Source organism: Arachis hypogaea, chromosome 20 (assembly GCF_003086295.3).
Source record: "Arachis hypogaea cultivar Tifrunner chromosome 20, arahy.Tifrunner.gnm2.J5K5, whole genome shotgun sequence".
NCBI classification, from domain to species: Eukaryota; Viridiplantae; Streptophyta; class Magnoliopsida; order Fabales; family Fabaceae; genus Arachis; species Arachis hypogaea.
Window position 1 is genome coordinate 63288293 of NC_092055.1, and position 27999 is coordinate 63316291.

General features: G+C 34.5%; 3 protein-coding genes and 1 long non-coding RNA gene across 9 annotated transcripts; 1 reads left to right on the plus strand and 3 right to left on the minus strand.

The window, feature by feature from the left end:
• Positions 1-755: 755 nt before the first annotated feature.
• LOC112782882 (uncharacterized) lies at positions 756-5984 on the minus strand. Of its 4 annotated transcripts, none has more exons than XM_029296246.2 (4): positions 5339-5984; positions 4695-4819; positions 1262-3542; positions 756-1162 (listed from the first exon to the last, which is right to left on the minus strand). In XM_029296246.2, exons 3-4 carry the CDS (start codon positions 2183-2185, stop codon positions 1139-1141), a joined length of 948 nt encoding a protein of 315 aa, XP_029152079.1. In that variant the 5' UTR covers positions 2186-3542; positions 4695-4819; positions 5339-5984; the 3' UTR covers positions 756-1138. The 4 variants fall into 4 exon arrangements, with proteins under 4 accessions (XP_029152079.1, XP_029152078.1, XP_029152080.1 ...); XM_029296245.2 differs by having other exon boundaries at positions 4754-4819; positions 5339-5981; XM_029296247.2 differs by having other exon boundaries at positions 4754-4836; positions 5339-5526.
• A 592-nt stretch (positions 5985-6576) lies between these two features.
• Positions 6577-8752, minus strand: LOC112786880 (uncharacterized). Its single transcript, XR_003194357.3, has 2 exons — positions 8466-8752; positions 6577-7010 (listed from the first exon to the last, which is right to left on the minus strand). It is a non-coding gene; the product is annotated as an uncharacterized lncRNA (long non-coding RNA).
• A 6161-nt stretch (positions 8753-14913) lies between these two features.
• On the plus strand, positions 14914-20147 carry LOC112785270 (probable receptor-like protein kinase At1g49730). Of its 2 annotated transcripts, XM_029296071.2 has the most exons (10): positions 14914-15157; positions 15303-15388; positions 16802-17350; positions 17776-18063; positions 18161-18422; positions 18501-18553; positions 18824-18891; positions 18990-19079; positions 19230-19314; positions 19424-20147. In XM_029296071.2, the coding sequence occupies exons 2-10, from the start codon at positions 15316-15318 to the stop codon at positions 19966-19968; spliced, it is 2013 nt and encodes a 670-aa protein (XP_029151904.1). In that variant the 5' UTR covers positions 14914-15157; positions 15303-15315; the 3' UTR covers positions 19969-20147. The 2 variants fall into 2 exon arrangements, with proteins under 2 accessions (XP_029151904.1, XP_025684512.1); XM_025828727.3 differs by having other exon boundaries at positions 14957-15388.
• A 117-nt stretch (positions 20148-20264) lies between these two features.
• Positions 20265-23459, minus strand: LOC112785271 (uncharacterized). 2 transcript variants are annotated; one of them, XM_025828730.3, is made up of 3 exons: positions 23255-23459; positions 23043-23137; positions 20265-22155 (listed from the first exon to the last, which is right to left on the minus strand). In XM_025828730.3, exon 3 carries the CDS (start codon positions 22126-22128, stop codon positions 20536-20538), a length of 1593 nt encoding a protein of 530 aa, XP_025684515.1. In that variant the 5' UTR covers positions 22129-22155; positions 23043-23137; positions 23255-23459; the 3' UTR covers positions 20265-20535. The 2 variants fall into 2 exon arrangements, with proteins under 2 accessions (XP_025684515.1, XP_025684514.1); XM_025828729.3 differs by having other exon boundaries at positions 23043-23459.
• Positions 23460-27999: the final 4540 nt, after the last annotated feature.

A 27999-nucleotide genomic window follows, 5' to 3' on the forward strand; every position in this document is an offset into this window, starting at 1 on the left:
GGTATGGGTGGAGGCTGATGGTAGTACATAAGTGGCATTGTACATTTTTTGTGTGTCCGGCATTTTGGAGGAATTCGAAGAAAACCCATAACCTTGAAGGGCGGGTGCTATTTTGTTAGTTACTCACCCCTTTCAGCTCATGGGATTCCTCCAGACACTTTACTTTGGGTCTACGAGGATGATGAACATCCAAACGTGCATGCATGCATTTTTTGGTCAGATCATCAACTCATCACGATCTAAAACGAGGCATGCACATGACAAAGTTGTGTATCCAGGGGAACTTTTGATTGTTTGTATTTTGCACCCTATTATGAATAATAACTATTTACTAATTTTTAGCTAAACTCTATTCGTGTTAGATAAATGTATTGTGTGATGTGTATTAAGGGAAAGGCTTCACATTGAAACTTTTCACCAAAAGTTAGGCTTTCAACCGTGACCTAATTAATCTATATCTACTTTATCAACCTTCAATTAATTTAGACATTGTTCAAATAGCGTTGCTGCTAGATATTTATCACAATCAAGGTAAAATGCAACATACTTCCACATGGAGACCGTAAATTGAAATTGTAGGTAAGCATAAGTAAGCCATACATGAGAATGCCGTTGATGGCAGATACTAACCACAATGAAAATCAAATTCAACATACTTCCACATGGATACATTGGATACATAAATGTAGTTAAGGATAATTAACCCATACTTTGATAATTGTTGCTGACAAAAATTAAGAAAAATGAAAATCGAATTCAACAAACTTCTACATGGATTCCTTACTTTGAAACCCCAAATAGTCATAATTAGATATAACTATCCTCAATAATAGTATGGTCACAGATACAATTTCAGTGTCTCATACATTAGTCCCTCTGGGGAACAACAATGCAAAAGCCTGTCAACTTTTAGCACTAACGAGACAGTAAATAGTAAGACATCCATAATTACTAAGTCTACAAGTCTAAGCTTAAATGCATGGATCAAACAACACGAATATAAATTAGTTTCAGTAGCACCATAAACATCTAATACCAATTATATGTCTACGAATGACTCATGCATGATAATGCTAGTTGTCCTGGGGTAACCACACTGTATGCAGCATCCTCTGAAAATGATACACTGAAGTTCCCCTTATAAGTTAAATTCATCAGCATCCTGATATCAGAAAATTAAATACACACATCAAGCAACTATTAGCCATTCATAAGCTATGACTATGTACAACATGGACGACAATCACTTTTACGGACTTACATTTGCTTCAAGCATGTCGTCCTCCTCCTGGACCACATCCACGTTTTGCCAATCTGAGGTGGCCGCTGAAGCATCCCGGCTGCCATCAACAAACAAACTTCTGCACTTGCGAGAGTTGTGCCCAGCGTTGCCACACTTGCGGCACCGTTGCACCCTCCGACTCTTTCCCCTTGACGTCACTGCACGTCGACCGCATCGTTTGTACCTTGCGCACAAAGGATCTCTAACACCAAGCCTTTCACCCACGTCGACAGTCCCGGCTCGTAAGCGATGCTTTTCTCTTAAAGCTGCCCTTTCATTTGCAATCCTAGTCTTGAGCTCAAAATAATATTCAAAGTGTCGACATGACAATCTAATCAGGTCTCTGCAATCATCAAACATTGCTGCATGCATGCTCATGTAAGCAGCGTCCGGAATCTCTCCAACACGTGTAACAGTGTTTAGCGTCGGTTGTTTAGCTCTCTTTGTCCACCTTTCTAATATGAGCATAGCAGGGATAATGGTAATGTTCAGATACACCAAGACACCTACTATGTAAACACATGGAATGCCAAAAGACTCTATGTGCAAGCATGAGCAAGTAAATTCCTCTTCGGTTTTTGCCCATGCAACATTCCAGCACCTTTGCTGGCAGTACATCGTAACTTCAAATAGGGTGCATGAGGTTGTCTTTTTTCTGGAAACTACCCTAACGTTACTAGAAAATAGAAGAACCTCTCTGAAAAGAAGGAATACCTCCTTCGTGTAAATTGTCGCTGCATACCTTTCCAACACCTCCAGCTTGGTTTTCACCAAAGGTTCGCTATACGCAGACTTGTAATCTGCAACCAGGTCTCTCCTTCTCATGAACTCCAGGTAGTGCTGAAAATGCTCAATGAATTCCCTAAGGTTGTAACTGTTGCCAATAAATTTCCCTATCTGCATATTAAGTGCCTCACATTGAGATTTAGTCTTTAGGCCAGCAAAGAATTTTTCCCGAATATATGCATTGGACCAGATGTGCTTTTGTTCATAGAGGTCAGTAACCCATGCGTTATGCTCCAACCCAAACTCTTCCACCGTCTGACTCTATAAATTCTCAAATTCATCAATCTCAAGATCTCCCATAAGGCATAAACGAAACTTGCTAAGAAACCTTGGCAGTTGCATTTCGTAGCAGGTGCCAACTGTAAAGCCTATGATGAGCACTTGGAAAAACCATACTAATTGCATTTTTCATTGCGAGATCGCTGTCTGTTATCACTAACTTTGGTTCCTTGCCATTCATTGCTTCAAGAAATGCCCGCAACAACCACACATAACTATCCTAAGACTCATTACTAAGAATAGCGCACCCGATAACCAATGTCCGCATACGATGGTCCACTCCTAAGAATATCACCAACGGGCACTTGTACCGATTTCTTCCATACGTCGTATCAAATCCCAGAACGTCCCTGAAAACACTATGGTCATAACGACTAGTTCTGTTGCACCATAATATGATCTGCAACCTTCTCTCATCATCCAATGAGTACTTCCAAAAGGTACTTCCAGCGTTGCTCTTTAAGCATAACAAATACTTAAGAGCACACTCCCCTATCTGTTGCTCTAGCTCTTCTTTGCTTCTCTTTAGCATTATATATGTCTTTCATTTCAAATCCAACTGTCTCAAATCCACCGAATTGGTTGGCAAATGCACGAAATATGGTTGGAACCCGTATCCCAGCTCTTCTCATGTAGTTAATTTGGTGTAGTTCCCCTTCCTTAATTGCTCGATGAGAACGCAGCAATCCTCAGAACCTTGCATCCAACATGTCATGGTTGTGTTGGTCAGAAAAGAATTCAACGAACCATCACCCGGTTGTTTAGTCAAGGTGAACCTTTATACATGCATAACACCCACATTGTGTGATTGGTCTAGGAACCATTTTCCTATCAACTCGATGGGTGTGTTTACCCTCTCACTCGCCTTGTCTCGAACACACAAAGATTTGCCACAGCATTTCTCCCTCCGACCCAACCTTCATGCTTTGCCCAACTTTAGACCGCCGAACCGAGAACCCTTTGATGCGCCCATACTCATTGTAGAAGTCATAAGTCATCTGCAAGTCTACAAACTCAAATCCCTGCATTTGGTCCGACGTCAGCGATGTAAAATCGATTACGTCGAATGAGCCAATACCGTCTAGAATGATTTTTGACTCTTCTTCCCATGTGTGTCCTCACCAATGTCGATTTCTTCTTCCTCACCAGATTCTATTCCGTCATCTTCCGCAAACATGGTCTCGCTTGTGATCACCTGTTCCACCATATTACATGAAACAGCATAAATCATAACTGCCAATTCTATTATCCCTCTTCTTTTTGGAACATAGTTATTTTTCTACTATCTTAGTTCAAATGTAACCAAATTTATCATCTGATAGAGTCTTTATCTATTCAACATTGTACTATAGTCCCATACATGTAATTACTATAAGAAGATGCATGCTACTCTTAGAATAATAAACAACTTAGTTAGTTATGATTTGTTTATGGATATTAGTCTTAACTGGAAATTTGTGCTAAATGTTTCAACGGCAAAATAAATTTTAAAAATAGGAAAAAAAACTATGAATTTTGAAATAGACACTTGTGTAGCTATTATTATTACTGTCCTTGTACGCTTCAAGAGGAAAAAAAACGAGTTACATGGAGCCTGAAAAGTGAAAGCACAAAATGTGGTCATCTAAAGGAGTAAAGGGTAAGAATGATCAAAACAGAAGCTGAGAGAAATTACTCTATGGCCATACATTAGCTATATTTTTGAATTTCTTCAGCATGTACTACTAGGCTTTGTTTATTTAGAATTTAAAAAAAATTGGAACACTAAATGTATTGATTTGTATAAGTAAACGTCATCATATATATATAAATAATGGTGGGGGCTTTTCAAATAAATATAATCTTCTGAGTTAAATTTACATTTGATTCTCCATTTTCAGAATATAGTTTTTGTTCCGTTCTCTAAAGTGCTAGCTTGTTGAGATGATAAACAACAGTATTGAACATCAATAGAAGCACAACTTTAATTAAATTCTAGGAAATCATTTCTTCTTTTCCCTTTCCAGGTTAAAATATTTTTTTCAATTTGCATCTATCTTCATTTATATCTCATCACCTTAAAAAGTCTCTTATGTAATATTGCTTAAGAAGATATATGAAAAAGGAATATCAGAAGGCCTAGTAATGATAACAAGTACTGATAACAAACACTGATATATCTCATCACCTTTGAATTTGATAACAAGTACTGATGCAAAAGGGATATCATACAAATGAAACTAACTGATACAAGCAAAATGAGTGGCATATTTTATAATACCATACCCTGATTTAATTAGTGGTTAATTATTGCATAATGTAAACACCTGATAACTGACACATACAAAAAAAATTTCACATGGTGTACCTTTTCATTAGAGTTAAATCAAACCAACTCTAACTTAAAAACACAAACCAAGGCCTCACCCATGCTTTAAGCGCTCTTCCAAAATTAGAAGATACCGCATAGCTTCCTTCCGCCCCACCCTCACCCTGGAACAAACAGCATACTACAATTTATTTAAAAAAAATGAAACGGTTGCAACAACCACCACATCATACTTCAGAATGCATATATTTTAAGCTACGTGCATCCATATTATTAGAACTGTGATAAAACTTTGCGTGAGGTACTTAATTAATAACATTATCCCTGCGGTAGCCACTCAAATGGAAAAATCATATGTTAAGAGCCAATGTTTCTCTACACCTTATACACACAGACTCTTCAATTTTCTTGTCCATTTGTTAATATCCAATGTTTCTCCCCACATTATACTCACCGATAATCTTCCCAGATCCCCCAATCAAAAGGGCCACAACTAATCCAACACGATTCAGTTCAAAACTAACAACCGCAAAACCAATCATGGACATCAAAACTAATTTCATTAAGTAAAGGACGCAACAACCCTAAATCTAACACAAACGAATCACACATCAACTTCAACAATGGATCTCATTTGAGTACCCTAAACACCAACCGAAAACAGGGTCACAGGCAAAACATACCTCGATCGCGAGTTCCGTCATTGTATTCTTCGCTGGGTTGGGTAGTTAATCTTGCTCAAATTGTCACCGGATTTGCCGCAATATTGGTGCTAAGACATACGCATTCAACGATCCCTCCGCCTCAAGAGATGCCCCAAGCAGCAGCAACTTCGCCTTTGTCTCTCACTCTCTCTCCACCAAACTCCGTTACTTTCAATGTTTTCTCTAGACTTAACGCTAAGTTGGCTTAGTGTTGCAATTTTTTTGCCACGTCATTCAGAAGCAAAGGTTAATGTATAATTGCTATATTTTAAATTGACCCCAATTTCTTCAGAATTTAAAAAGCAATTCTGGTCCTTCAAGAACCATAATATACTTTCCCCACTATAAAAGCTTCCATCAATATTGATGTTTTCTTATGGAATTAGTTATGGTGAGAAAAGTTGAGCATGGTGCTGCAAGATCTTTATTAGAAGATGCTAATTCAGTGATGAGGATGAGATCCGTACAGTAGAGGCAGAGATTTTCCATTCTACCCATTTTTTTAAATAATTGAAAACATGTCCAGGAGATTAAATACAAGTATGTGTTCTTTTTTTGGTCAAGAAATACAAGTATGTTGAGCTGGATATTGTTAGTGTGGACAGTGAAGATGTTGAGCTTTGATTGAAAAGTTGTAGCGGACTGGGTATTTATTTGAAGCTGAGAGTTGGATTTGAAATGAAATAAATGAGAAAAAAATGTTTAATGTTAGTGGAGCTTTAGGTTGGTTTGGGCCTAGGTGGGTGGGGTTTAAATGATTTTCTGTCGAAAAAATTAGGTTTAATAGGTTAGAGTGTTGGGATGGGCCTGTCTGCATAGATTAATAATAATAATAATAATAATAATAATAATAATAATAATAATAATAATAATAAAAGTTTAATACTTCTACCCAAAAGAAAAAAAAAGTTTAATAATTTAATAAATATAATAGTAAAAAATAAAATAATTTGATTAACGTGTGTAATAAAATTAGAATCTTTATTTATATAAAACTAGAGTACTTCGCTAAATTTCAACACATAGAAAATGTCATTTTTATAATGTATATTTTTGTCCCATAAAAATTAAATAACATATACTTTAGTCGATATATATATATATAATTTTTATTATTATTACGAATATAATAATTTTAATTTATGTTTAATATTTTGATTTGTTACAAAATTTTAAATTTTAAATTTTCAACATATTTAATGATTAAGGATAAAATATTAAAAATTAAATAAAACTTATTAATTTAATAATAAATATATTGTAGAATTCATAAGCTGTCTGCAAGTCCACAAACTCAATTCCCTATATATGGTCTGATGTCAACGATGTAAAATTTATTGCGTCGAATTAGCCAATACCGTCTAGAATGATTACCGACTCTTTTTGCTCTTGTATGTCCTCACCAAGGTCGATTTCTTCATCCTCATCGAACCTCATTTCTTCATCTTCCGCAAAGATGGTCTCACTTGTGATCACATATTCCGCCATATTACATGAAAAAGCATCCATCACAACTGCCAATTCTACTAAACAACTGCTAAAACCCACAACTAAGTTAAAAACACACACCAAAACATCACCTGTACTAGAGGCGCTCTTCAAAAATTAGAAGATACGGCATAGCTTCCTTAGCTTCCATCCCATCGTCACCCTGCAACAAACACGATAGTTCAATTTATTTAAAACAATAAAAAAAAAGAAACGGTCGCAACAACTACTACATCATACTAGACCCAGAATAATCAATGAAAAATATGGTTTGGTTACACAACTAAAAGCAAATTCCAGCCATCATACACTACCAGTTTGCTACCCTTTCCCTTTCACCCCGTCCATTCATAACAACAAAAAAACATGGAGATAGACACAAAATAGCCCAATCAAATGCACATCAGCAATGGTCAAATTAAGTAGCGCACAACACCACAACTGGGGTCAACAATTATAACCTACATCATTAACCACAATCGATCTTATCGGAATTCCCTAAACCCTAATGTAACCTACATTCTACCTTATCGTTGTAATTTTTGTCATAGAATCGTTGCTTGGTTTATATAAATTACGTAAAATCAACTATTGAGAATTTTTGGATGACCTCCTTTCCACTGTTATAATCGCCGTGTGAGATTCTCCAATTTCTTTATCTCTCTCGTCTTTCCAATTTTTAATAAATAAGGTAACTCTCTTTATTTGCTCCGTTTTTTACTAATTATGGTCATGTTGATACTAATTGGACATTTAAATTATGATTAACAAACTACGTCAACTTTAAATGGAAGTTTATGATAAATTGCAATATTAAAAATGAGTCACCAAATTTTTTAAAATTCTATAAACTACTCTGGTCCTTCAAGAGCCAAAAAATTCTTTCCTCATGTTAGAAGTTTTTTTTTCTTATTTAGTGCCTCTCTCAGTCTTAATATTCTTCGCTTTGCCATAAAGGAATTTTGTTTGGCCAATACCAAAAAAAGTTAGGTTCCTAAACAATTTTGATTACATTGGTCAATATGCTAATATTACCAAACAAGAAAAGTTTTTAATAAATTCATTAGTAAAAGATAAATCTCCCAATATAATGATGAGTTCTCTATACTTTTTGTCTAATTATGCAAATAAATTATCATTTATATTAAAAAAAATTTAGAATGCTGATAAATTATTTACGAAAAATTAATTTTAAAGTTATATCCATAAAAAATAAAATCTAATTAAGAAAACTATTGAAATTCTAAAAAGATATCTAAAATTTTTAATCTATCCTTCTACCCGATCCAACTAACACTAAATTCTAACCCAAACTCACCCTTAATCTTCAATATTCACCACCACTATTCCACCATGCCTGTAGTCACCACCACTTGCAGTAAACAAATCCAACAAAATTGTTACCAAAACATTGTTGATCGGCCTAACGTATAATCATATTTGCTCTAAAAAAAAGATGACACAGTCAAATTGTGGAAGATGAGATGACAGTCAAAATTCTAGAAGAGAATGCATGTTCATTCACACACACACACAGAAAGAGAGAGAGAGAGAGAGAGAGAGAGAGACCCACAAACGATTGTCCAAAACAAATTACGCATTTGAAAGTCTTACATACACAGCTCAACTTGGTTGCATCTTTCTGCCTCATTAATCTCAATGTTTGCAACACTATATCTTCCAGCAACTGCTCCATCTTACCCATATCAGGACATCGGAGATTGGCAGTGTGGTGGCGGTGGTTGCAAGTGGGTTGGGGTGACGATGGTAAAGGATTGGAATTTTGGGTGCGTAGGGTTAGAGTTTGAATTAGGTTAGAAATGTAGTTTGTGAATTTTGTATACTATTATTTTAGGATTGTGACAATTTTTTCAACTGGAACCCATATTTCAAAAGTACAATGTCAATTTTATTTTTTTAATACAAATAGTCATTTATTCTATTTATTTTCATTACGCACTTTTTACAGTAGGCAAGAATACTAGTTCATACAAAATTTTAAGTGTCAATTAATTGTCATGTATTCGGAGTATTTAACCGCTGACTAATAACCTAAATGAGTGGTTGTGTTTTGATCGGAAGAAATTCTATCTGCAGTTGGATTGTTAGTGTAATGTTATGTTTATAATCGTTAGTAATAATTTATAAAGTTGAAAATAAGTTTATCTGAAAGTTTTGTTGACAATGATAAATGCAAGAAAATAAAAATTAAGATACGGTTAATTTTATGTCATAAATATTTTTGACAATTTCATTAATTAGTGGAGTTCTCTCATCAAATAGTTTGTCAAGTAAGGTAGAAATTTAAGTACAATTAACTTTATGTGAAGTTAATAATTAAAAATTATTAAATAATAATTTAATCAAATTTATCAAATTATTTAACGACTCTCAACTATTAATTTTATGTTACCGTTAAATAATATTGTGCATCCGAACCTGCGGCCGCGGATATAGACATATACCGTGACTATTATTATAAATGTGTTATTTATATTAAGGAACAATAATAATACATTGAGAGATATTATTATCTAATTAGTAAATATTTTGTGTGTTGACAAAATATAGGTTGGCACATGTTATTGAAAGGTTTGGAACGTTTTGTGCTTTCTTTGTTGTCGTAGGAATTATATTGATAGGTGGTTTATAAATATTTGCGTTAAATGTATGGGATAAAATATAATATAAAAAATTGTTTAGATTTTTTAGTTGTCCGGTTTGATATTAGGTTTTTGCTCCCACTAATTCAGATACGACCTGAGCCACACATTTGCATTGGCTATTAGGGGTGCACATGGGTCGGGTGAAGTCGGGTTTGATGTGACTCAGATTCGGTCCGAAATATACACCGGGTTTATTTATTAGACCCGAATCCGGCCCTAAACCCGATGAAACCAATACACTTTCGGGCCACAATTATACCGGGTAAAAACCGGGTGAAAACCGGGCCGTTAACATTACATTACGTTGATACCTTCTTGTAAGCTAGCATGTAAAAATATCCAAATTTCCAAGACTCCAATCATTAGTTAACATGGTAAAATTCACTTAGAAAAATATAACAAGAACCAACCCTTCTTCAAAATTAAAGCATAACCACAATCAATACTAAAGCATAACCACAATCAATATTAATATTGTCTAATAATACCAAATATTTAAATCAATACAAATAACATAATCTTATGTATTAGTCTAAAGTCTTATGCATTCTAAACATAAAACATTAATTTATAGTCTTATAATGACTAATAACACAAAATATTAAGGTTTACAATACTTAAATTCCACATAAGAATAGTCATGATCTATCACTAATAACACAAAATATTAATTGTGTATGATGACCGGGCCACCGGGCCGACTTCGGGTGACCCGAGCTATGGCCCGGACCCGACCCGAAATAATGACCGGGTCTATTTTTGAGACCCGTACCCGACCCTAAACCCGATGAAATCACACCAAATTAGTCCTTAAAATGTTTGGGACTGGGCCGGGGCTTCGGGCCGGGCCGGGTCTGTGCACCCCTATTGGCTATAATAAATGAATCTTCTTATGAAAATAGTTGTATTTACAAAGTCTCCTACATTATTTAAAAATAATAAATCACTTGCCACTCAAATGAAATCGTTATTTTTTTTTATAAATACAAAATCAAGAATATTTTTCCTTTTTCTTTTTATCTTATCTCAACTACTAAGTGTGTGTTTGGATTACAGTTTGTAAATGGGAGTTTGTATAGAATTAATTTTGCAAACTTGATTTTGATCAAAAGTAAGTTTGTGTTAAAGTGATTTATGTTTGGTAATTTTGTATCAAAATGGATTATAGTAAAATAAATATTGTTTGGCTTATACCATTCAAAATCACTTCTAGATAAAAAATTACTAAAATAGACATCAACTTAATTTTTTTTATATTATTCTATTATTTTAATTTAGATATTTAAATAGATCTTATTAGTTAATTTTATAATAAAATTAATATCTACTTACTAAAATAAAAATAACATATAAAAATAGATAAAATATATTTTTAAATAAAAATAAAAAATATAAATTTTAGATATATATATATATATATGTTACATTTTTTAAATATTAAATGTTACTTTAGTATTTTTTTACATCGTACTCTTATTTTAATACTCTCAATAATCTTATTCTTAATATTAATTTGGAATTCAACGTTTATAATTTTATTATTATCTATCATTAATTTTTTATTTAATTTATCTTTTTTAATGGAATCATAATCTATATTATAAAAATTACACTAAAACATAGTATATGAGAATTACAATTATAAAAGAGAGTACTGAAAATAATAAAAAAAATTAAATATTTACTTTATAGTGACTGAAACAAATTTAAAAATTCTTGATGATCTTTATATATAATATATTTTTAGTATTTTTAGTACTCTTTTTTTAGTATGTTATAATTTTTTACTATTATTATTATTTACAGTTAATTTTTTATTTAATTTACTTTATCTAATAGAATCAATAAATCATATTATAAAAAGATAATAACAAACATAATATACAAAAATCACAATTATAAAAGTGTATAATGTCAAACAAACAATTGAAAAAAATAAAAATAATAAATAATAGAAAAATAGAACTCATATAAATAGAAATAACAAGAATTTTATAAATAATACAATAACATATATGAAGGATAAAGTTAGTAAAAGGTAAATAAAAGGTTAGTATCTATGGCCAAAAGCGCGTTAAGAAAACGCAGAAGCTAAAATAGTTGCTTATTATAAATGTGGTTTTGGCAACAAAATCACTTCTGCGTTCAAGAGAAAAAAATTTGCCAAACCAAAAGTTGAAGCTTTCAAGAAACTTAAACGTGCTTCTTCCCTTCCAACGGTTTCCAAACACACCCTAAATACAATTATTCCGAGTTTGGGGGACAAGATCGATGATTTGGTGTTAATTGATTGAATAACCTTCATAGACACATGAAAATTTGTTGGTTATTGATTTAGTATTCGAATGATTTTAGTCGTGTAACATGTCACAAGTACGACAAAACCTCACATGGAAATACAGCAAAGTCCATGGTATTAATTTGTAGGATTATAGGCGCTTGATGCAGACCTGTGAGGTCCACACTCCTCATCAGCTGTTACGCTTTGTAACTCTTACTCACATCTCTTTTTTTTTTTTTTTTTTCGTCGTCTTAAAATCTCTAATTAATGAAACACAAACAAATTAAAGAAACCCCAATAACCACGTAAAGGATTAATAAGCTTTTTACACCTGTAAGAAAAGAATCTATCTCCAATTCTCTATCCATATATATAATTACATATGGACCCTATGAATAATTTCATTATGAAAACTTTTAATATATGTAACCTAACAATGTAAAATTAAATTGACCAAAAATCAAATTTCTAATAATAGTTGAAATTTGAAAAGAAGGAAGCGTTTGGAAGAAAAGAACTTTAATAAGTCACATTATAAAAATAAAAAAAATTATTTAAATTTGTTAAATAATTAATTTATTTTATCGCTCAAATAAATATTAAAAATTCGAATCTCATTATATATATATTTATTTATTAAACAACATATTTTTAAATGATATTTTAATTTATAACTAATTAATTATTAGCCTGTCAATAAAAAAGAAAAATAAAGAGAAATCTAAGATAGAGGCTGGCAATAATTGTTATTGTGCTCTTCCCATAAATGCTTATACGTGTGAATGCGATAGCATATATAATTGTCTGTATTTTTTTGGACGAATTTAGATCTTCTAAAATTTGAATTTCACTTTAAAAAATAAAGTGTAATTTTTTATTATTTATTTTATAGTTGGGATAAAAAATAATTATAAAAAAAATTATTCAAGAATAAAAGATCATACTTTATTCTTTAAAATAAAATTCAAACTTTAGAAAATCCAAATCTTTTTTATATGCATGCTACTTTGAAATTTGAACCTTGGTAATGACTTCTGTTAAGATAAATAATTTAAATAATTTTTTTTGAAAAAAGAGTTTAAAGTATAACAATTTTTATTAATAATAGTTTTTAAATAAATTATTTTATATTTAGATTTTTAGTTATAAAAGTATTTATTTTAAAATTGTAATATTTGAATAAATAACTTAAAAATATAATTTTTTTACACAAGAGAATGGATATTAAAATAATCGATAATAATAAATACTTCCAGCAGATAAATTATTACGTAAAAATAGTGGTAGAGGACTAATACTTTCGGTAGATAAAACATTGGTAGAAATAGTGGTGGAGGACCAGTATTTCTAGCAGAAACAGAAAATATTTTTCACCGAATCAAGAATGAAAGTAGATCTTTTTTGTTTTGAAGTTAATTTTTTTCACAGAAGTGATAGAATGATTTATCGAAAAGGAAAGAAGTCATACATTTCTACTTCTTTAAAAAGCTGTGAATTAACTTTTCGAGAAATTAAAAATTTTTTTTAAAATGGTGCCAAGCATATTTATTATGACTTTTGATAATTCAAAATTCAAGAAAAGTAGCATCTATTACTTCTCAAACGGGCTCTTAAAGTCTATAAAATTTTAGTTGAAAAGATGAAAATTAAATTACCAAAATTTTACCGTACTTAATAAAATTCTTTAATGTATTATTTATTGTAAAAACTTTTAAAAAAAAATCCATTTTTCTTGACTCCTAGGTCCTAAATTTAACAAGAAATTAGTTAAAGAATGTTTCAAAGTATCGATTAAAAGGCTTTTAAAAAAATTGATATAATTTTTAAAAAAAATAGCATTTGTTTGGTATTTTTAGAAAAAATTTCTATTAACCTAAAGTCCTTCACATTTATTAACAAGACTCATTTATAATTCGCAGTTAATTATTTTCGCAAATATTATATATCTTTTGAAAAACATTTTTTTATCTGTTTTCTTCTTTAGATTTTGTTTCGTCAATGTTAGAATATTTTGAGTTAGATTCTCATGATTAACCCTTTATTATTTATTTGGGCTATTAATTAAAATAGTCTTAAAAGATTACACGCATGTCAACTTATTAATTTTAAAAAGAGCAAACATTTTAAAAATTAATTTTTTTTTAAAAGGTAATTATTGATCTCTTAAAAACCATTTTAATTCAACTCTTATTTATTGGTAGGGATGGTAATGGAACGAGAGTAAAAGATACCTTTTCGTTTCTCATCCCCACTTTTAGATTTACTTTCTATTTTTGCTTCAATTCCAGTTGTAAAAGAATATTTTCTCCCATTCTTATTTTCTGCATATTTTCATTTTCCGCGAGGCCTTTCATCTTCTTATATTAATTATTTATATGAAAGTTCTAATAAAAAATTAAAGAAAATAAATCAGAAAATATTATTACAATATATAAGAATACAGTTACGAGCGACGAAAATGAAAAAAGACACTGAAATCGAAGACAATGAGGTAACGAGAGGGTGACGACACGATGAGCACTAAGCAGTAGTGACGAGGGGTATAATTGTGACGTTATGAGAGATTGGAATTTGCGAGTTTTAACTTTTTGAAGTGACTGGAGAGTGAGACGATAAAGTATTAATATTATGAAGAAAAGAAAAGACACTTTTAAAATTAGAGTTAAGTTTTTCTATATATATATATATATATACAGAGTATGTAAAATGACTAAAAATTTATATTAAAAATAAATTATTAAAAATATTTAAGTAAATTTAATAATTTAAAGATTAACGAAAACAGGGCCGAAATCCTTGTTTGAATCCCACATCTGTCTCTAGAAAAATTTTGGCCCCAGCTTCATTTTCACAAAAAAAATTCATATTTAAATTCTCATTTAGAGTAATTTCTACAAAAATTTCTGCACTTCGAAAAGTTTTGCCATCCCTGTTTGTTAGCTCTCTTTCTCTCTTTTGATGTGAAGTGATGCACAATCTATTCTAAACATATATATTACTCATCTAAATGCACAAACAAACTAGGAAGTGATGCCAATTACTAAGGACTAGGGTTGAAATTGTGAGCAATAATGGCACATGACCAAAACTTTGAAATGGGTCAAGCAAGATCATGCTGTATGGATTACGGAATATGAAGGAAGCGATAGATGAATGAACCCCACACCAAAGGCATCTAAAAACAAAAATTAAAAAAAAATACAATGTTCTTCCTCATCAATGCACATTTATTCAGTGCAAAACAAAAGTACATAACCCTCTCTCTCTCTCTCTCTCTCTCTCTTCAGACCCACTAGTCTTTCTCAAAACAAAATGTGACATCCAAACACACCATATACCACAGTGACTCTGAGCGAGTGAACGGTATGTGTTGTTTACCGTTCCCATTTCCCAAAACCAGTTAATCAAATCATCGAATTAATCATATTTCATACTCACATAAACATAACCCACTCTTTCATTTCATGTTGTGCTCTCTCTTCTTCTTCTTGTCTTTCTTCTCTCTCAGCTGCTCAACCAACATGCTCTGCTGCCTTCCCTTCTTTTTTGGATTTGCGGTTTTTCTTGGAATGCACTTCCCTCCATTAATGGCTGGTTAGTTTTCTATCTTAAAGTTCTTTCCTTTCTTAACTTCCATCCCCCCTTTCATTATTCTCCTACCCTTGTGTGTAGTGTCTGCTACCCATTGTTGAAAAAAAAAAAAAAATCAAATTTTGTGGCATTTTTCGATCTTGGGGAAAATTGAAGAAATTGTGGAGCTAAGGTCTACATGATGTGTTTGTTAGTTGTTTTTTGTAGCATTAACTAATTCCATATAGTTTGTTATGTTTGTTTGGTATGGCAATTTGTATTTATGACTTGGTCAAAAGGGTATTTATTATGAACGGATGGAGTAATATTTTCCTTAATAAAGTTGCTAACTTGCAAAACAGCTGGAAGAAGCATGTGATGGATTTCTGGCTATATAGCAAAGTCTTTTATGACCAGAATGGTAGTTAAATTGGTTGCAGAAACCAGTGTTGAAAAATGAAAGTAACAGCTAAAAAACTAGGTCTTCTAGTAGTGGTTGACTTTGAGTTACCATCTGAAAAGAAACCAGGACCATTTTATTTACCGCATTTATTATTGACCCTGCATGCCATGCTCTTTTGTACTACTTTTTTAACTGTCATACACGCTACATTAAAATGGAAGTGTTCCAAACTTGTAAAATTTGAGGCATTTGGTTAGAGAATGAATTGCAACCATATAAGGGCCTTAACATGATTATTAATTTATAGTTTGTTCCTTGCTTCCCCTCATTATTCTATGTAAATTTTAATTTTATAATAAGGTCTAAGAGGGATTGTGTTCTGTCCATGATTTAAATTTTGAAGCGGGATGTCAGAAATTTAAACCATTTCTAGTCCTCAGTTTGATTGCTCAAGATTTTCAGAACCTCGTTACTCTCTTGATTTGTTCTTAAGCAAATTCAAAAGCCATCTAGATTTCATGTTATAAGTTTATTTCAATCTTATGGGCTAACTTCCAATTCATTTAAGTGTTTGTGAGAACTATGTCAATATATATTATTGGCCTAAAAAGATATAAGCCTATGAACATCAGGATTAGAGTTTTGCTTACCTTATTAGTAACCCAGTCATTTAACTTGGTTTCTAGAGATAGATACATTTCTACAATATTTTCTCATATTTTAAGATCAACCAATGGGAATTATGAATAGAGTAGGTTACATAAAATTGTTCAAGTTGCATATATTATTGAATGGAAACAGAAGAGATAATCAAAGTAGCTTGTGCTCAAAACTAAGAACAATGGCAATACTGCATTTGCATATTAATTTGATTTAGCATGATTGTTCTGAAATAAAATAAAATAAAAGGATAAAAAAATAAAACAAGTTAACATGCTTGTTCATCTTTCAAATGTGCTCGCTGTCTTTACAGTCGTAGGAATACCGAATGCAGTTTAGTGATCTAATATGCTGATATGCTGCTTCTTTTGCAGATTGCCCTTTGGATTTTTCCGCTTCAAACTTTACACTGGCTTCCTCTCTATGTTCTAACCAAGGTGATAGGGGAAACTGTTGCCGCTACATTAATGCTAATGTTGCAATTTCTGTTGCTCGTTTCGCTAATTCAACGAGCATCCTGGGGGTCCCTCCAAATGACTCTGTTTCCTGCCTCCAAACTATATCTGATAAGTTACAACTTAATGGAGTTCCACAAAATGCAACAGCTTTCTGTGGTTTTGGGACCAAAATTCCTGTGAATTATGAATGTAAGGGACGGACTAGTGTCATGCAAATGCTGCAATCTCCTAGATTCGCGGAGGTCACAAAAAATTGCAAAGTGTCACTTGGAGAGGAAAGAAAATGTAGGAAGTGCTTAAATGCAGGCTTTGGTTATCTGCATCATTTGGGAATTAATGATAATATAACACTCAGTACTTGTCGTGATGCAACTTTTGCTGCACTTGCAAGCCAACTTGATCACCAATCTACAACTGACATTGCAAGCTGTTTCTTTGGTGTTCAAGGACTTCTTGGGCCTCCTGGTATGAACATTTTTAAATTATAAGTTTTTACAATAGAATAGTTGCAATGCTCTCCCCATTTGGCTCTCTTTGAATACATGAGATTGTACATGTGCTAATGCTATAATTACGTATATGAGTCTTAATATATTGTGAAGCAATATTCTAGATTCTCCTCATCTTCCCACTTTAATAAGCAATGATTGCAAAATCCCCTTATGGTTGGCATGTCAAAGGATGAATGGAAAACTGTAGGAAAACTTATTCCACAGCTGAATTAGACTCGAAAAATCTCGAGAAGGGCTAGTTTTATAAAATGTGCAACAGATGACTGCTTATATTATTCCAATTATATTGCTATTAAATATTTATTTAACATATACAATGAAGTCTGTGTACTGTTGTGATAGAGTAAAACTTACCATATTTTGCAAACACGATGCTAGTGTCATCGTCCCCATCCTTGCCGAGTCCCGAGGCTTCTCCAAGTCCAGTGGTTGCTGATAGTCCAAGCCAACTATTGTTAGGTGCACCTTTTAAGGGAAACCACCATACATATCACTTGACATTAGTTCCAGGTATTGCTATTGCCGTCACCGCTGTTGCTGTTGGGATGCTCATAGTCTTGATAGTTCTAATTCGTAAAAAAAGCAGAGAGCTAGACGATCCTGATGATTTCGGAAAAACTTCTTCAAAAACCATGCCTCCTTTTGCAACATGGAAGTTTCAGGAAGGTAAGTTTATGTTTTGAAGCTGCTGCTTCATTTCTGAAACTTTTCTTTATGAAACACATCATAACCAGCTCTACCTTGTTCTCCATTCTTCTACCAGGTTCTTCAACTATGTTCCGAAAATTTAGCTACAAGGAGATAAAGAAGGCAACAGAGGATTTTAGCACCGTCATCGGGCAAGGGGGATTTGGAACAGTGTATAAAGCTCATTTTAGTGATGGCCTGGTGGCAGCAGTGAAGCGCATGAACAGAGTGTCAGAGCAGGGAGAGGATGAGTTCTGCCGAGAAATCGAACTTCTTGCACGGCTGCACCATCGGCATCTTGTTTCTTTAAGAGGCTTCTGCATAAAAAAACACGAGAGGTATCTCTTTATCTGCTTGCTTGTGTTTCTTAACACCAGATATCGGTAAATCAAGCTCTTTTGCATCTCTAATGGCAGGTTTCTGATGTATGAGTACATGGGAAATGGGAGCTTGAAAGATCATCTTCATTGTATGCCTCTTAGTATCTATACATTGTTTTCAATGGTACATTTAAGAATATTATTTGGTTGGATTTAAAAGGACACCTCTATCTATATATTGTTTTCAATAATAGTACACTTTAAGATATTACTATTATGCTCTTCTGCATCTTTTTCTAATAACAATTATCTATTCAACAAAATAATAGCCTTAGAGAATTGTGGAATGCAGCTCAATCTATTAGCTTGTTCCCCCTAACGAACCAGATCTTACATTTCATTCTTTTTTTCTTGTGCAGCTCCTGGTAGAACACCACTAAGTTGGCGAACTAGAATCCAAATTGCGATTGACGTAGCTAATGCATTGGTACATATGATTGATTAGTTTAATATCAAGCTTTAATATCTTCTTGTTTGGTATTTTTATTGTTGAATCACACTTTGCCTTTGCATCGTCACATGCAGGAGTACCTTCATTTATATTGTGATCCTCCTCTGTGCCATAGAGACATTAAGTCTAGCAACACTTTGCTGGATGAGAATTTTGTTGCTAAGGTGGGATAACTATTCATCCTCTTTTTCAGAACTGAATAGTTCAAAAACAGCACAAATTTTATGATGCAGTAATATTTAGATAGCATAGACACCTTTTAAGCGTTAATTGATTCTTTTTTTTTATTTTTCCTGTGTCACATCGTTTCACAGATAGCCGATTTTGGCCTTGCACAGGCATCAAAAAATGGTTCGATATGCTTTGAACCTCTAAACACTGAAATCCGAGGAACTCCAGGTATAAAATTCTTCTGACCTTTCTTCCTCATCTTTCATTTACATGCTTTAGAAGATGGCTGTATGTCCCTGAAATTCAATATTTTCCCCACTGATGTCATGCATTCCAGGTTATATGGATCCAGAATATGTTGTTACTCAAGAGCTTACCGAGAAAAGCGATATCTACAGTTTCGGGGTGTTACTACTAGAAATCGTGACAGGAAGGCGAGCTATTCAGGATAATAAGAACTTGGTGGAATGGGCGCAACCGTATATGGAATCCGAAACCAGATTATTGGAGTTAGTAGATCCCAACGTGAGGGAGTCTTTTGACTTGGATCAACTCCATACAGTAGTGTCTATAGTAGGATGGTGCACCCAGAGAGAAGGAAGGGCAAGGCCTTCAATAAAACAGGTTCTTCGGCTTCTTTATGAGACGTCAGAACCAATGCACAGTGGTTTCCTACAATCCGGCGATGATGAAGACTGTCAGGGAAGTCAGCAGAGAGGCAGAAGAAGCAAGGGGAAAATGCACCGGAATGAAGCGATTTTCAACAGCGGCGATGGAAGATACCTTGCCTCGTCCTCAAGCACGTCTCGATCGTATTGCAGTAGGACCTTTTTACTCGAGAGTTGCTCTCCGCAGTCGCCGCCAAATATTTTCTCAGTTTAAGAAAAAATCATCAGGGCTCTTCATCATGTTGACAGGAATTTCTCATTTTTACTTCACACTAACTTCAAATGTTTGGATTTGTTAGTTCCAAGGGTCCATGTATAAAATCTTTGGAGATGAGGAATATAGTACTTTCATGGTTACCATAAATATATTATGCTTGTTAATTCTTTCTTTGATGACCAGTTGTGAATCTTATAATTTATGATAGAATTCAATCTACAACTTGAAAAATGAACTACTTGAATCATGCTTCAAATTCTAAGTTGATAATGAGAATGATAGGAAAAGGGAAGTACAGAAGATACTACTTTACATTTCTTCCAAGTAGCTGGTAGGTTGCAGAGTCAAGAACTAAAGACAAGGAAACTTTAATACAGATTCAAAATACATGCGGGACAGTGACAATAAAAAATACACACATGTTCCCAGCGTATCATCTTTACTATGTAGAAGGAAAATAAATAAAACTAGAATAAGGATGGGATTGCTAGAAAGAACAAGTTTTCCTTCTTTTTTAAAAATATTTTAAGTTAAAAACACATGGCAACAATTTGCTTTAGCATTCTAACCCCCCACTGGAGCAAGGAACTTCCTCTTGCTTCCTGGTTCCTCAACCAATACTACAATATCATTGACTTTCTCAAACAAATCCTCCAACTTGTTCACTCCAAGTCTCTGATATTCCAATTGTCTCTTGTACCTTTGTTGGTATATATCCTCAAAACAACCTAGGAATATTCGACACGAGTAGCTGACTAGAATCTCTTGAAGCTCGAACTTGAACTGCTCAAGAGCACGGTCATTGATAGCTGCTCTCCTTTGACTGCCCTTTCCTACACAATTTCTCTCATCATGTTCTTCCATGACTAGTCTTTCTTCATCTGAGAACTCATCTGAAGAGCCACCACCGTTGACAGTATTCATATTCTCTTCTGGAAGCCCCTTTCCTTTCTTGTCTTTCTTTGCTAGAGCCAATGGGGGAGCGCTCGGGCCTACCTTGAAGTTTCTGAGATACACAAATTTACGCTGACCTTTCCCTTCCACTGCCATTGTATCACCCATCTTCTTGAAAAGATTGACTAACTTAATTGCTCCATAATCAGATACATAAAGAGTTCTTCCATAAGCTTTCTGATACTCTGTTGGAACTCGAGCCAGAGGCAGGCACCCTCCAGAAAGTTCAAGCAACCTTACCAACTGGCCTTTGAGAACATTTAAATCGCTAGACATAGGGCCCCAAAGCTGGCCTTCATTATTGTCACTAGAAGGCATAGATATTCCTGAAACATCAATCATCCCAGGTGGAAGGCTGTGTGATCTCATAGTTGTCGGTAAGCCAGCCATGTTCGATGCGGTACAATTGTATTCAGATAGAGATTGTGAAACCATAGAGAAATCCCTTGAGTTATATAATCTCTGTGACATCCCTCTATAAACTATTGCTTCTTCCTCATTTTGTCCCTCGAAGTTGTCATTAATATGGCACCCCATCAAATATCCAGCAACCTCAACTGAACCTCCACGAGGTGGTACTAAAGCCTTTGCCGGGGGAACAAATCCTTCTCCACGAGCAACGCTAGGCCAATCCCAGACAAACTTTCCGGCATTGCATAAAGCAGATGAAACACCCACCCCAGAAGGGATGACAAGAATTATAGTGTATCCCCGTTGTCCAAGAATGTGAAGTGCTCGGGCAAAGTCCACGTCTCCAGATATTAGCATAATAGATGATGGGGGAGGGTTGTCAAGAGCAAATAAAAACATGTCAACCAAGATTGCTTTATCAGCAGCATCTTTTCTCCCATTAGGAACATCAATGAGATTAACACCAGTTCTTAGACATCCCTCTCTAAGTCGCTTAGGGAAAGCGTTGAAGTCACCATAAGCAGAAAATACCATAACAGTTCCTTGAATTACTGGATGCACTTGCAACGCCATCCTTATATTTCCTGCTACGTCTTCAGGGCGGACATCACTCGGAACAGGACAGTTTTCAATGTCCCAAAGAATAGCTACTGAACCATCAGAGGAGCTATGGGGCTGTTGACTTATAGGGGATTGAAGTATGTTACCATTTAATTCAGTGATATCCTTTCCCTTGTGTTCCAAAGATTCAGACAACATTATGGCCATTGGTTTAGTTGGAGTAGCCATCATTTTCAAAGAAAAAGCAATCAGAGGTTCCTGCACAAAATGGAGACAGTGAGATATCATTAAACAGAACAAGTCACCATAAACATATCAGAACACAGTGATATAAAAGGCCATTGCATAAGCCCCCAAAACAAATGCCCCCATTGCACAAAAGGTTAACAAGGAAATAAAACATGTTTTTTTTTACTTTACTTTTTCCAAGTCCCAAAAACAGTTAACAATCCGAAAATTGTAGAAACTAGTAAGCACTGCGGTATCATCAAAGACTACCTCCCTGTAACCAAAACCACTAAAGTGAAAAAGCAGAGCTGCGACAGTGCCAAAGCAAGCTGAGGCTGATTGATACATCATAAGTAACACAAAGCGAATCAATCGCTGTTAAGGAAGTAAAACTAGATCACTAACAAGTTTCTACAATGATTTCCCACCAACACAGCAACACTCATATGTATGCCATTAGTTCAGTTCAAGCATATATATAATCACGGAATATCAATTAGAACACTATGACGAAACCAACTCCACATTGAATATCCCAACCCTCACAATGAACAACATTATACATAAATTGGATAAGACCTAGATTAACCGTCTCCATTCCCCACAACAAAAAGACTTTACTTTATGCAACTTCTAAGGTCTAGTAGAACTTAATCCACACGAAAATCTGGCAGTCAAATTAAGAAGTTCTGCAAATCCAAAACCAAATCAAGAATGAAAAGTAACGCGTAAGAGAAATATTAATCCTTTTTTCCTTTTAAATTCTGTTCTTGAACAGAAATTGTAATAACCAGCAAGACGAAAAGAATTAAGCTTTGCTGGGAAAAGAACATAACTGAACACGCATAAACTATAAGCGAAAAGATGTAGGTAGGTAACTAAATAAAATAAAATAAGAAAATAACAAGAGAGAGTACCAATTAAGTAGGAGAATGATTGAGGTGAGTTGAGTAGGAGAATAATTGAATCAGAGGAGGTGAATCCTTGGGAAAGTGAAGATCTAATTGAAACCCTGATACAAATAATTAAATTGAACGATCAAACAATGAATCTCAATCAATGATGATCATTGTTTTGTCCCAATAAGAAGATGCAAAACCCAGGCAAGAAGAAACGGGAGATGAGAAACCTGGTTCGGAGACAGCAAGAAGAGTTGAAAGAGGAAAGAAATTACGGGTTTGGGTGGGTTTGCTTATATTCTCTTGATATTTTCACTCTCTTTCAGAATTCAGACCCAAAAAAGTGATACCCAAAAACAGCGCTCAAGATGTGTAGTGTATGCAGCCATTCATTACTCCCCACATTTAAAATGTAGCTTCTATTCGTCACGAATTGGTTTTTTTGTTGCACTTTAAATAATTTAATTAAAGAAAAAGTACAGATAGACAATAATATTACTTGACAATGTGAATAGGATTAAAAAAATAAATTAATCTTAAATTTAATTAATAGTATGATTAATTAATTTATAATAATAATTATATTTTAAATTTTAAAAAATTAGGGTTTGCACATTGTACAGTTACACGTTTCATTACCTATAGCAGCACATGCTTCATTGGTGAATTGAGATTCTGCAACTAGCCGCTGATCTTTTCTTACTCTCGTTGGAGTTTTCCCGCCCTGGAAGCCAGCCATCGCAGCGCAGCCAACGCCGCCTCCCTCCACACCAACGTCCGAGCAGACCGCCATACGCTGAAGTTTTTTTTTCCCGTATCCCAGGAAACCACGCACCGTGAAGCCCCCCGCAGCCTACCGTGTCCACCGTCACCGCCTCTTCGTCTCCGACTGATCCACCCCAATACAGGGGAGAGTTGCGGCTGCCGTTTCATACGTACGTGACCTCTCAGAGCCACTTCAATGGAGTTTAATTTGGCTGAACCGGTTTGTCATGTCCCAGCTTCCTTCACCGACGACAATACCACGCATTCAAGTGGCAACCATCTCAATTCTTGTGATGTGGAAGGTAAAAAGTCTAACAAGGTAAGTAATGTATGTTGGTGCATTGGGAAGTATGTTTATTTTTCACATAAATGACATGGTAATTCTAAACCCATCATTCTTAAATCATGATGATATTCATTCAGAATATTTTGTTAGGTGTTTTGGTCCGTCAATATAGTACTTAGTTAAAGGGTAATAAATCAGTGATCAAGTTCTAAAGAAGATGAAGATGAACATTTATTTACTTGAGCCGATAAACTATTATGTTACCTTTTTAATATGTTATACTGAAATTGGTTCAATATATGTTTAGTGTTAACGGAGAAAATATTACACATGGTTGCCATTAGAATGTTTAGAATCCCCATCCCAATGCTCCCATGCCATGCATGCATAAACAAATATGGCTACATATGTAAGGAAAATACAGCAGTTAATAATGAGTTTTTTTACTTTTCAAAATATAGAAGAAGACTGCTTTTAGGTTGTGTAGGTATACTTCAGATGTGGTGGACCTATGCATGCTCTATATAAATAATTAATATAAGACTAATTAGATAGGTGAGACTTTTTATGAGTAGACATCTCATTGTTATGATTTCTTTTAATTCATGTACAGTAATAAATTTTTAATGATATTCTTAGAAAAAGTATTAGTAAAATCTTTTTAGTTGATATTTATTTAATAGTACGGTATCTAATTAGTTTGTTTGTTTGGGTATGTTTGATTGTAGGCCATAGAATGTACGGATATTACTGAGTCTGGAAGTGATGACACGGATCTTGTTCATGAGGTTTGGACTTTAGTTTATTGTTGTTTTTTCGTGAACCTCATGTTTGAATCGACCATTAATCCTCATGTTCATCGAATGATGTCTGTTTTGAACTATTTTACAATTACCAGATCACAGTTTTCTTGCCAAAGACGAAATACCAATAGTTGAGATGCGGTTTGAGCATTTGAAGCTGGCCCAGGATTTTTATGCGAGCTATGCAAAGAAAGTCAATTTCATAAGTAAGATATGGAATACAAATTTTGACAGGATGACAAAGGAACCGTGATAAACCCATATTTCATGAGTTATTTTGTGCTTAGTTTGAGTAATTTATTCAATCTTTCACCCACTTATTCATATTAATTGCATGGTTTTACTTTCCCTTCCTTATTATGTGATGTATGTGAAAAACATGTTTCCTAAGCTTTAAAATTAATTATTTTAATTACCTTTACTTCCATTCGATGCCGTGATTAGTGTGTTGAGTAGTTTCAGATTTTCTAAGGCCGAATGACTAAAAGGATGGAAAAGAAAACGTACAAAAATGGAAGGAAAGTGCAAAACGGAGTTTTGAAGAAACTGGCATCCACGCGATCGCATGGACGACGCGATCGCGTGCCAGAAGCGAAGAAGCAGCGACGCGGCCGCATGACTGACGCGACCGCGCGCCTTAAGTAAAACGCATAGGACGCGGACGCGTGACTGACGCGACCGCGTGGCAAGGAAATGCTCCGAATGACGCGACCGCGTGACCCACGCGGACGCGTGACAGAGGCCACGTACCAGAATTCACAGAATACGCCCCCAGCAATTTTTGAAGCCCTTTTGGCCCAGATCCAAGTACAGAACACACAGATTAGAGGCTATAAAGTGTAGGAATGCATCCATTCAAAGGGAGCTCATCAATTTTCACTTTCCATGATTTAGATTTAGTTTGAGAGAGGTTCTCTCCTCTCTCTCTTAGGATTAGGATTTAGGACTTCTCTTAGTTTTTAAGAGTAACTCTCGATCCAGGTTTAGTATTTACTTTAATTTATGTTTCCATGCTACTTTTACTTTAATGCTTTTATTCGTATCTATAAATGTTGCCAATTTGGCTTATGAATTATTCCATGTTATAATTTGAATTAATGATTATTTGAGGTATTTCAGTTATTGATTGCTTTCTCTTTAATTTGTGTTACCATTGCTTTCCATCTAAGGACATTTTTTCATTCCAACAATTTTACTTTTTCCCCTTTTGGTCTTGGTTAAGAAATCAGTAACTCAACATTATCAAACTCAACATAACTGATAATCGCCATCTTGCTAATTGAACTGAACTTCAATAATCCCAACTTTTTCTTAGGAATTAAATAGGATTCGAAGGTCAAACTAATTAGTCCCTTGACTTTCCTTTGCTTTAGTAACGGTTAACTAAGTGGAATTTAGATTCAACTTTCATTATTGTTGAGAGAGATAACTAAGTTGGACTTCCAATTTCTCTTACCTTGCCAGAAGTTTGCTTTACAGTATTTATTTATTTTAATTGCCATATACTTTACTTGTCATTTAAATCACTTGCTTCTCACCTTCTAAACCCCGATTACAACCTTTATAGCCAATAATAAGAACATACTTCCTTGCAGTTTCTTGAGAAGACGACCCGAGGTTTGAATACTCGGTTAACAATTTTTAAAGGGGTTTGTTACTTGTGACACCCAAAACGTTTGTACGAAGGGATTTCTGTCGGTTTAGAGACTATATCTACAATGCGACTGTTTTTTTTGAACTTCTTTACTAGCAAAAAATCCTAACGTCAAAATGGCGCCGTTGCCGGGGAACTGCTAACGTGTGCCTTATTATTGGTTATTGTAAATATTTTTCTTTTGCTTGTTTATTTATTTTTGTTTTTCCTTTTTATCTTTATTTGCTACCATGAACTCTCACCCCTCTCGCTTTGAGTTTGGTTTTAACTTTGTTGAAGGAAATAGAAGTTACAGCAGGAATATGCATCAAGGTCAGACCAATCAAGGATGGATGGAGCTAATAGGATCTAATCAACCCTTTAGGCAGCAACACCCTCCGAGATATCCTAGACAAAGACCATTCTACCGTGCATACCCAACTGAAAGATATGGTGGACAACCTTGTAACTACCAACAAGCCCCACCCCGTGCATATAAACCATCCTTTCAACATAACCTCGAACCACCACACTCACAAGCTTCTCTTCACCATTCGCCATCATATGATCCTTCCCTACCCTAGTACCAATCCAATCACTCCCAATCACCGCCACTTTCCTATGTATCATGTCCAAATCCGGCAACCCGAGAAGCAGAGGATCGCCTAAAGGAAACAGTAAATAAACTTCAAACAACCATTCGACAACTGGAGCAAGTAGTAATTCAATGGGTTTCTAGGCGCTCAAATACACAAGGATCAACCACAGCCCCATGTGAACAGTCTAACGAAGAGCGTAGTATGAAAGAGATACCAGAAACTCCAGTGGACAAGACAGAGAATGAATTCATACTAGAACAAGTAGAAGAAGCTGTCATTGTTCAAGAAGAAGAGTTGGTTGAAGATCTAGGAGATGCTAAACCTCCATGGGAATCCAGAACTGAGGAGAACTCCATCAAGGACGCTACAGTTGATGCTAAGGAGGATATTGTACAATCTCCAAGGCAAGTTGTTTATGAAGAATCAGAGGGAATAACCCAGGACACAAATTCCCTTGATGATGATAGTCACAAGTCAAATTCTCTTAGTAACGAACTGGCATCCGCAAGTGAATTCTCTGAGGTCGAAGAATCTTCCCCAAGTGAATATGAAGACGATGCGGCGGTAGATTTCTCTCAACCTCCAATCTATGACTCAAGTGATGAGGAAGACATAGAAGACTTTGACCAGGACACAGATATAATTGTAGAACCTTGCAAGGAAGTGGAGGAATTCACAGAAGAGCACAAGGGAGTAGAACTTACAGAACCACTGGAAACACCTATCCCAAGGCCATTACCACCTAATACAAGCTTCAAGTGGGTACAATCCTTAACCTATAACTTTACTTATTCACTTGAATATAGTTTGCTTGAAACAGATGGCCAGCTTAGAGCTCTTTGCGGCTTTAAGAGTAAGAGGGAAATGGCTCGTACTCAGAGTTGGTGCA

Coding starts and splice junctions, on each gene's coding strand:
- LOC112782882 (XM_029296246.2), bottom strand. CDS start 2,185: ATGCAGATAGGGAAATTTATTGGCAACAGTTACAACCTTAGGGAATTC. Junction 1,163..1,261: donor ACGACATGCTTGAAGCAAAT/GTAAGTCCGTAA, acceptor TTCTGATATCAG/GATGCTGATGAATTTAACTT.
- LOC112785270 (XM_025828727.3), top strand. CDS start 15,259: ATGTTGTGCTCTCTCTTCTTCTTCTTGTCTTTCTTCTCTCTCAGCTGC. Junction 18,064..18,160: donor AACATGGAAGTTTCAGGAAG/GTAAGTTTATGT, acceptor TTCTTCTACCAG/GTTCTTCAACTATGTTCCGA. Junction 18,554..18,823: donor CTTGAAAGATCATCTTCATT/GTATGCCTCTTA, acceptor TTTCTTGTGCAG/CTCCTGGTAGAACACCACTA.
- LOC112785271 (XM_025828730.3), bottom strand. CDS start 22,128: ATGATGGCTACTCCAACTAAACCAATGGCCATAATGTTGTCTGAATCT.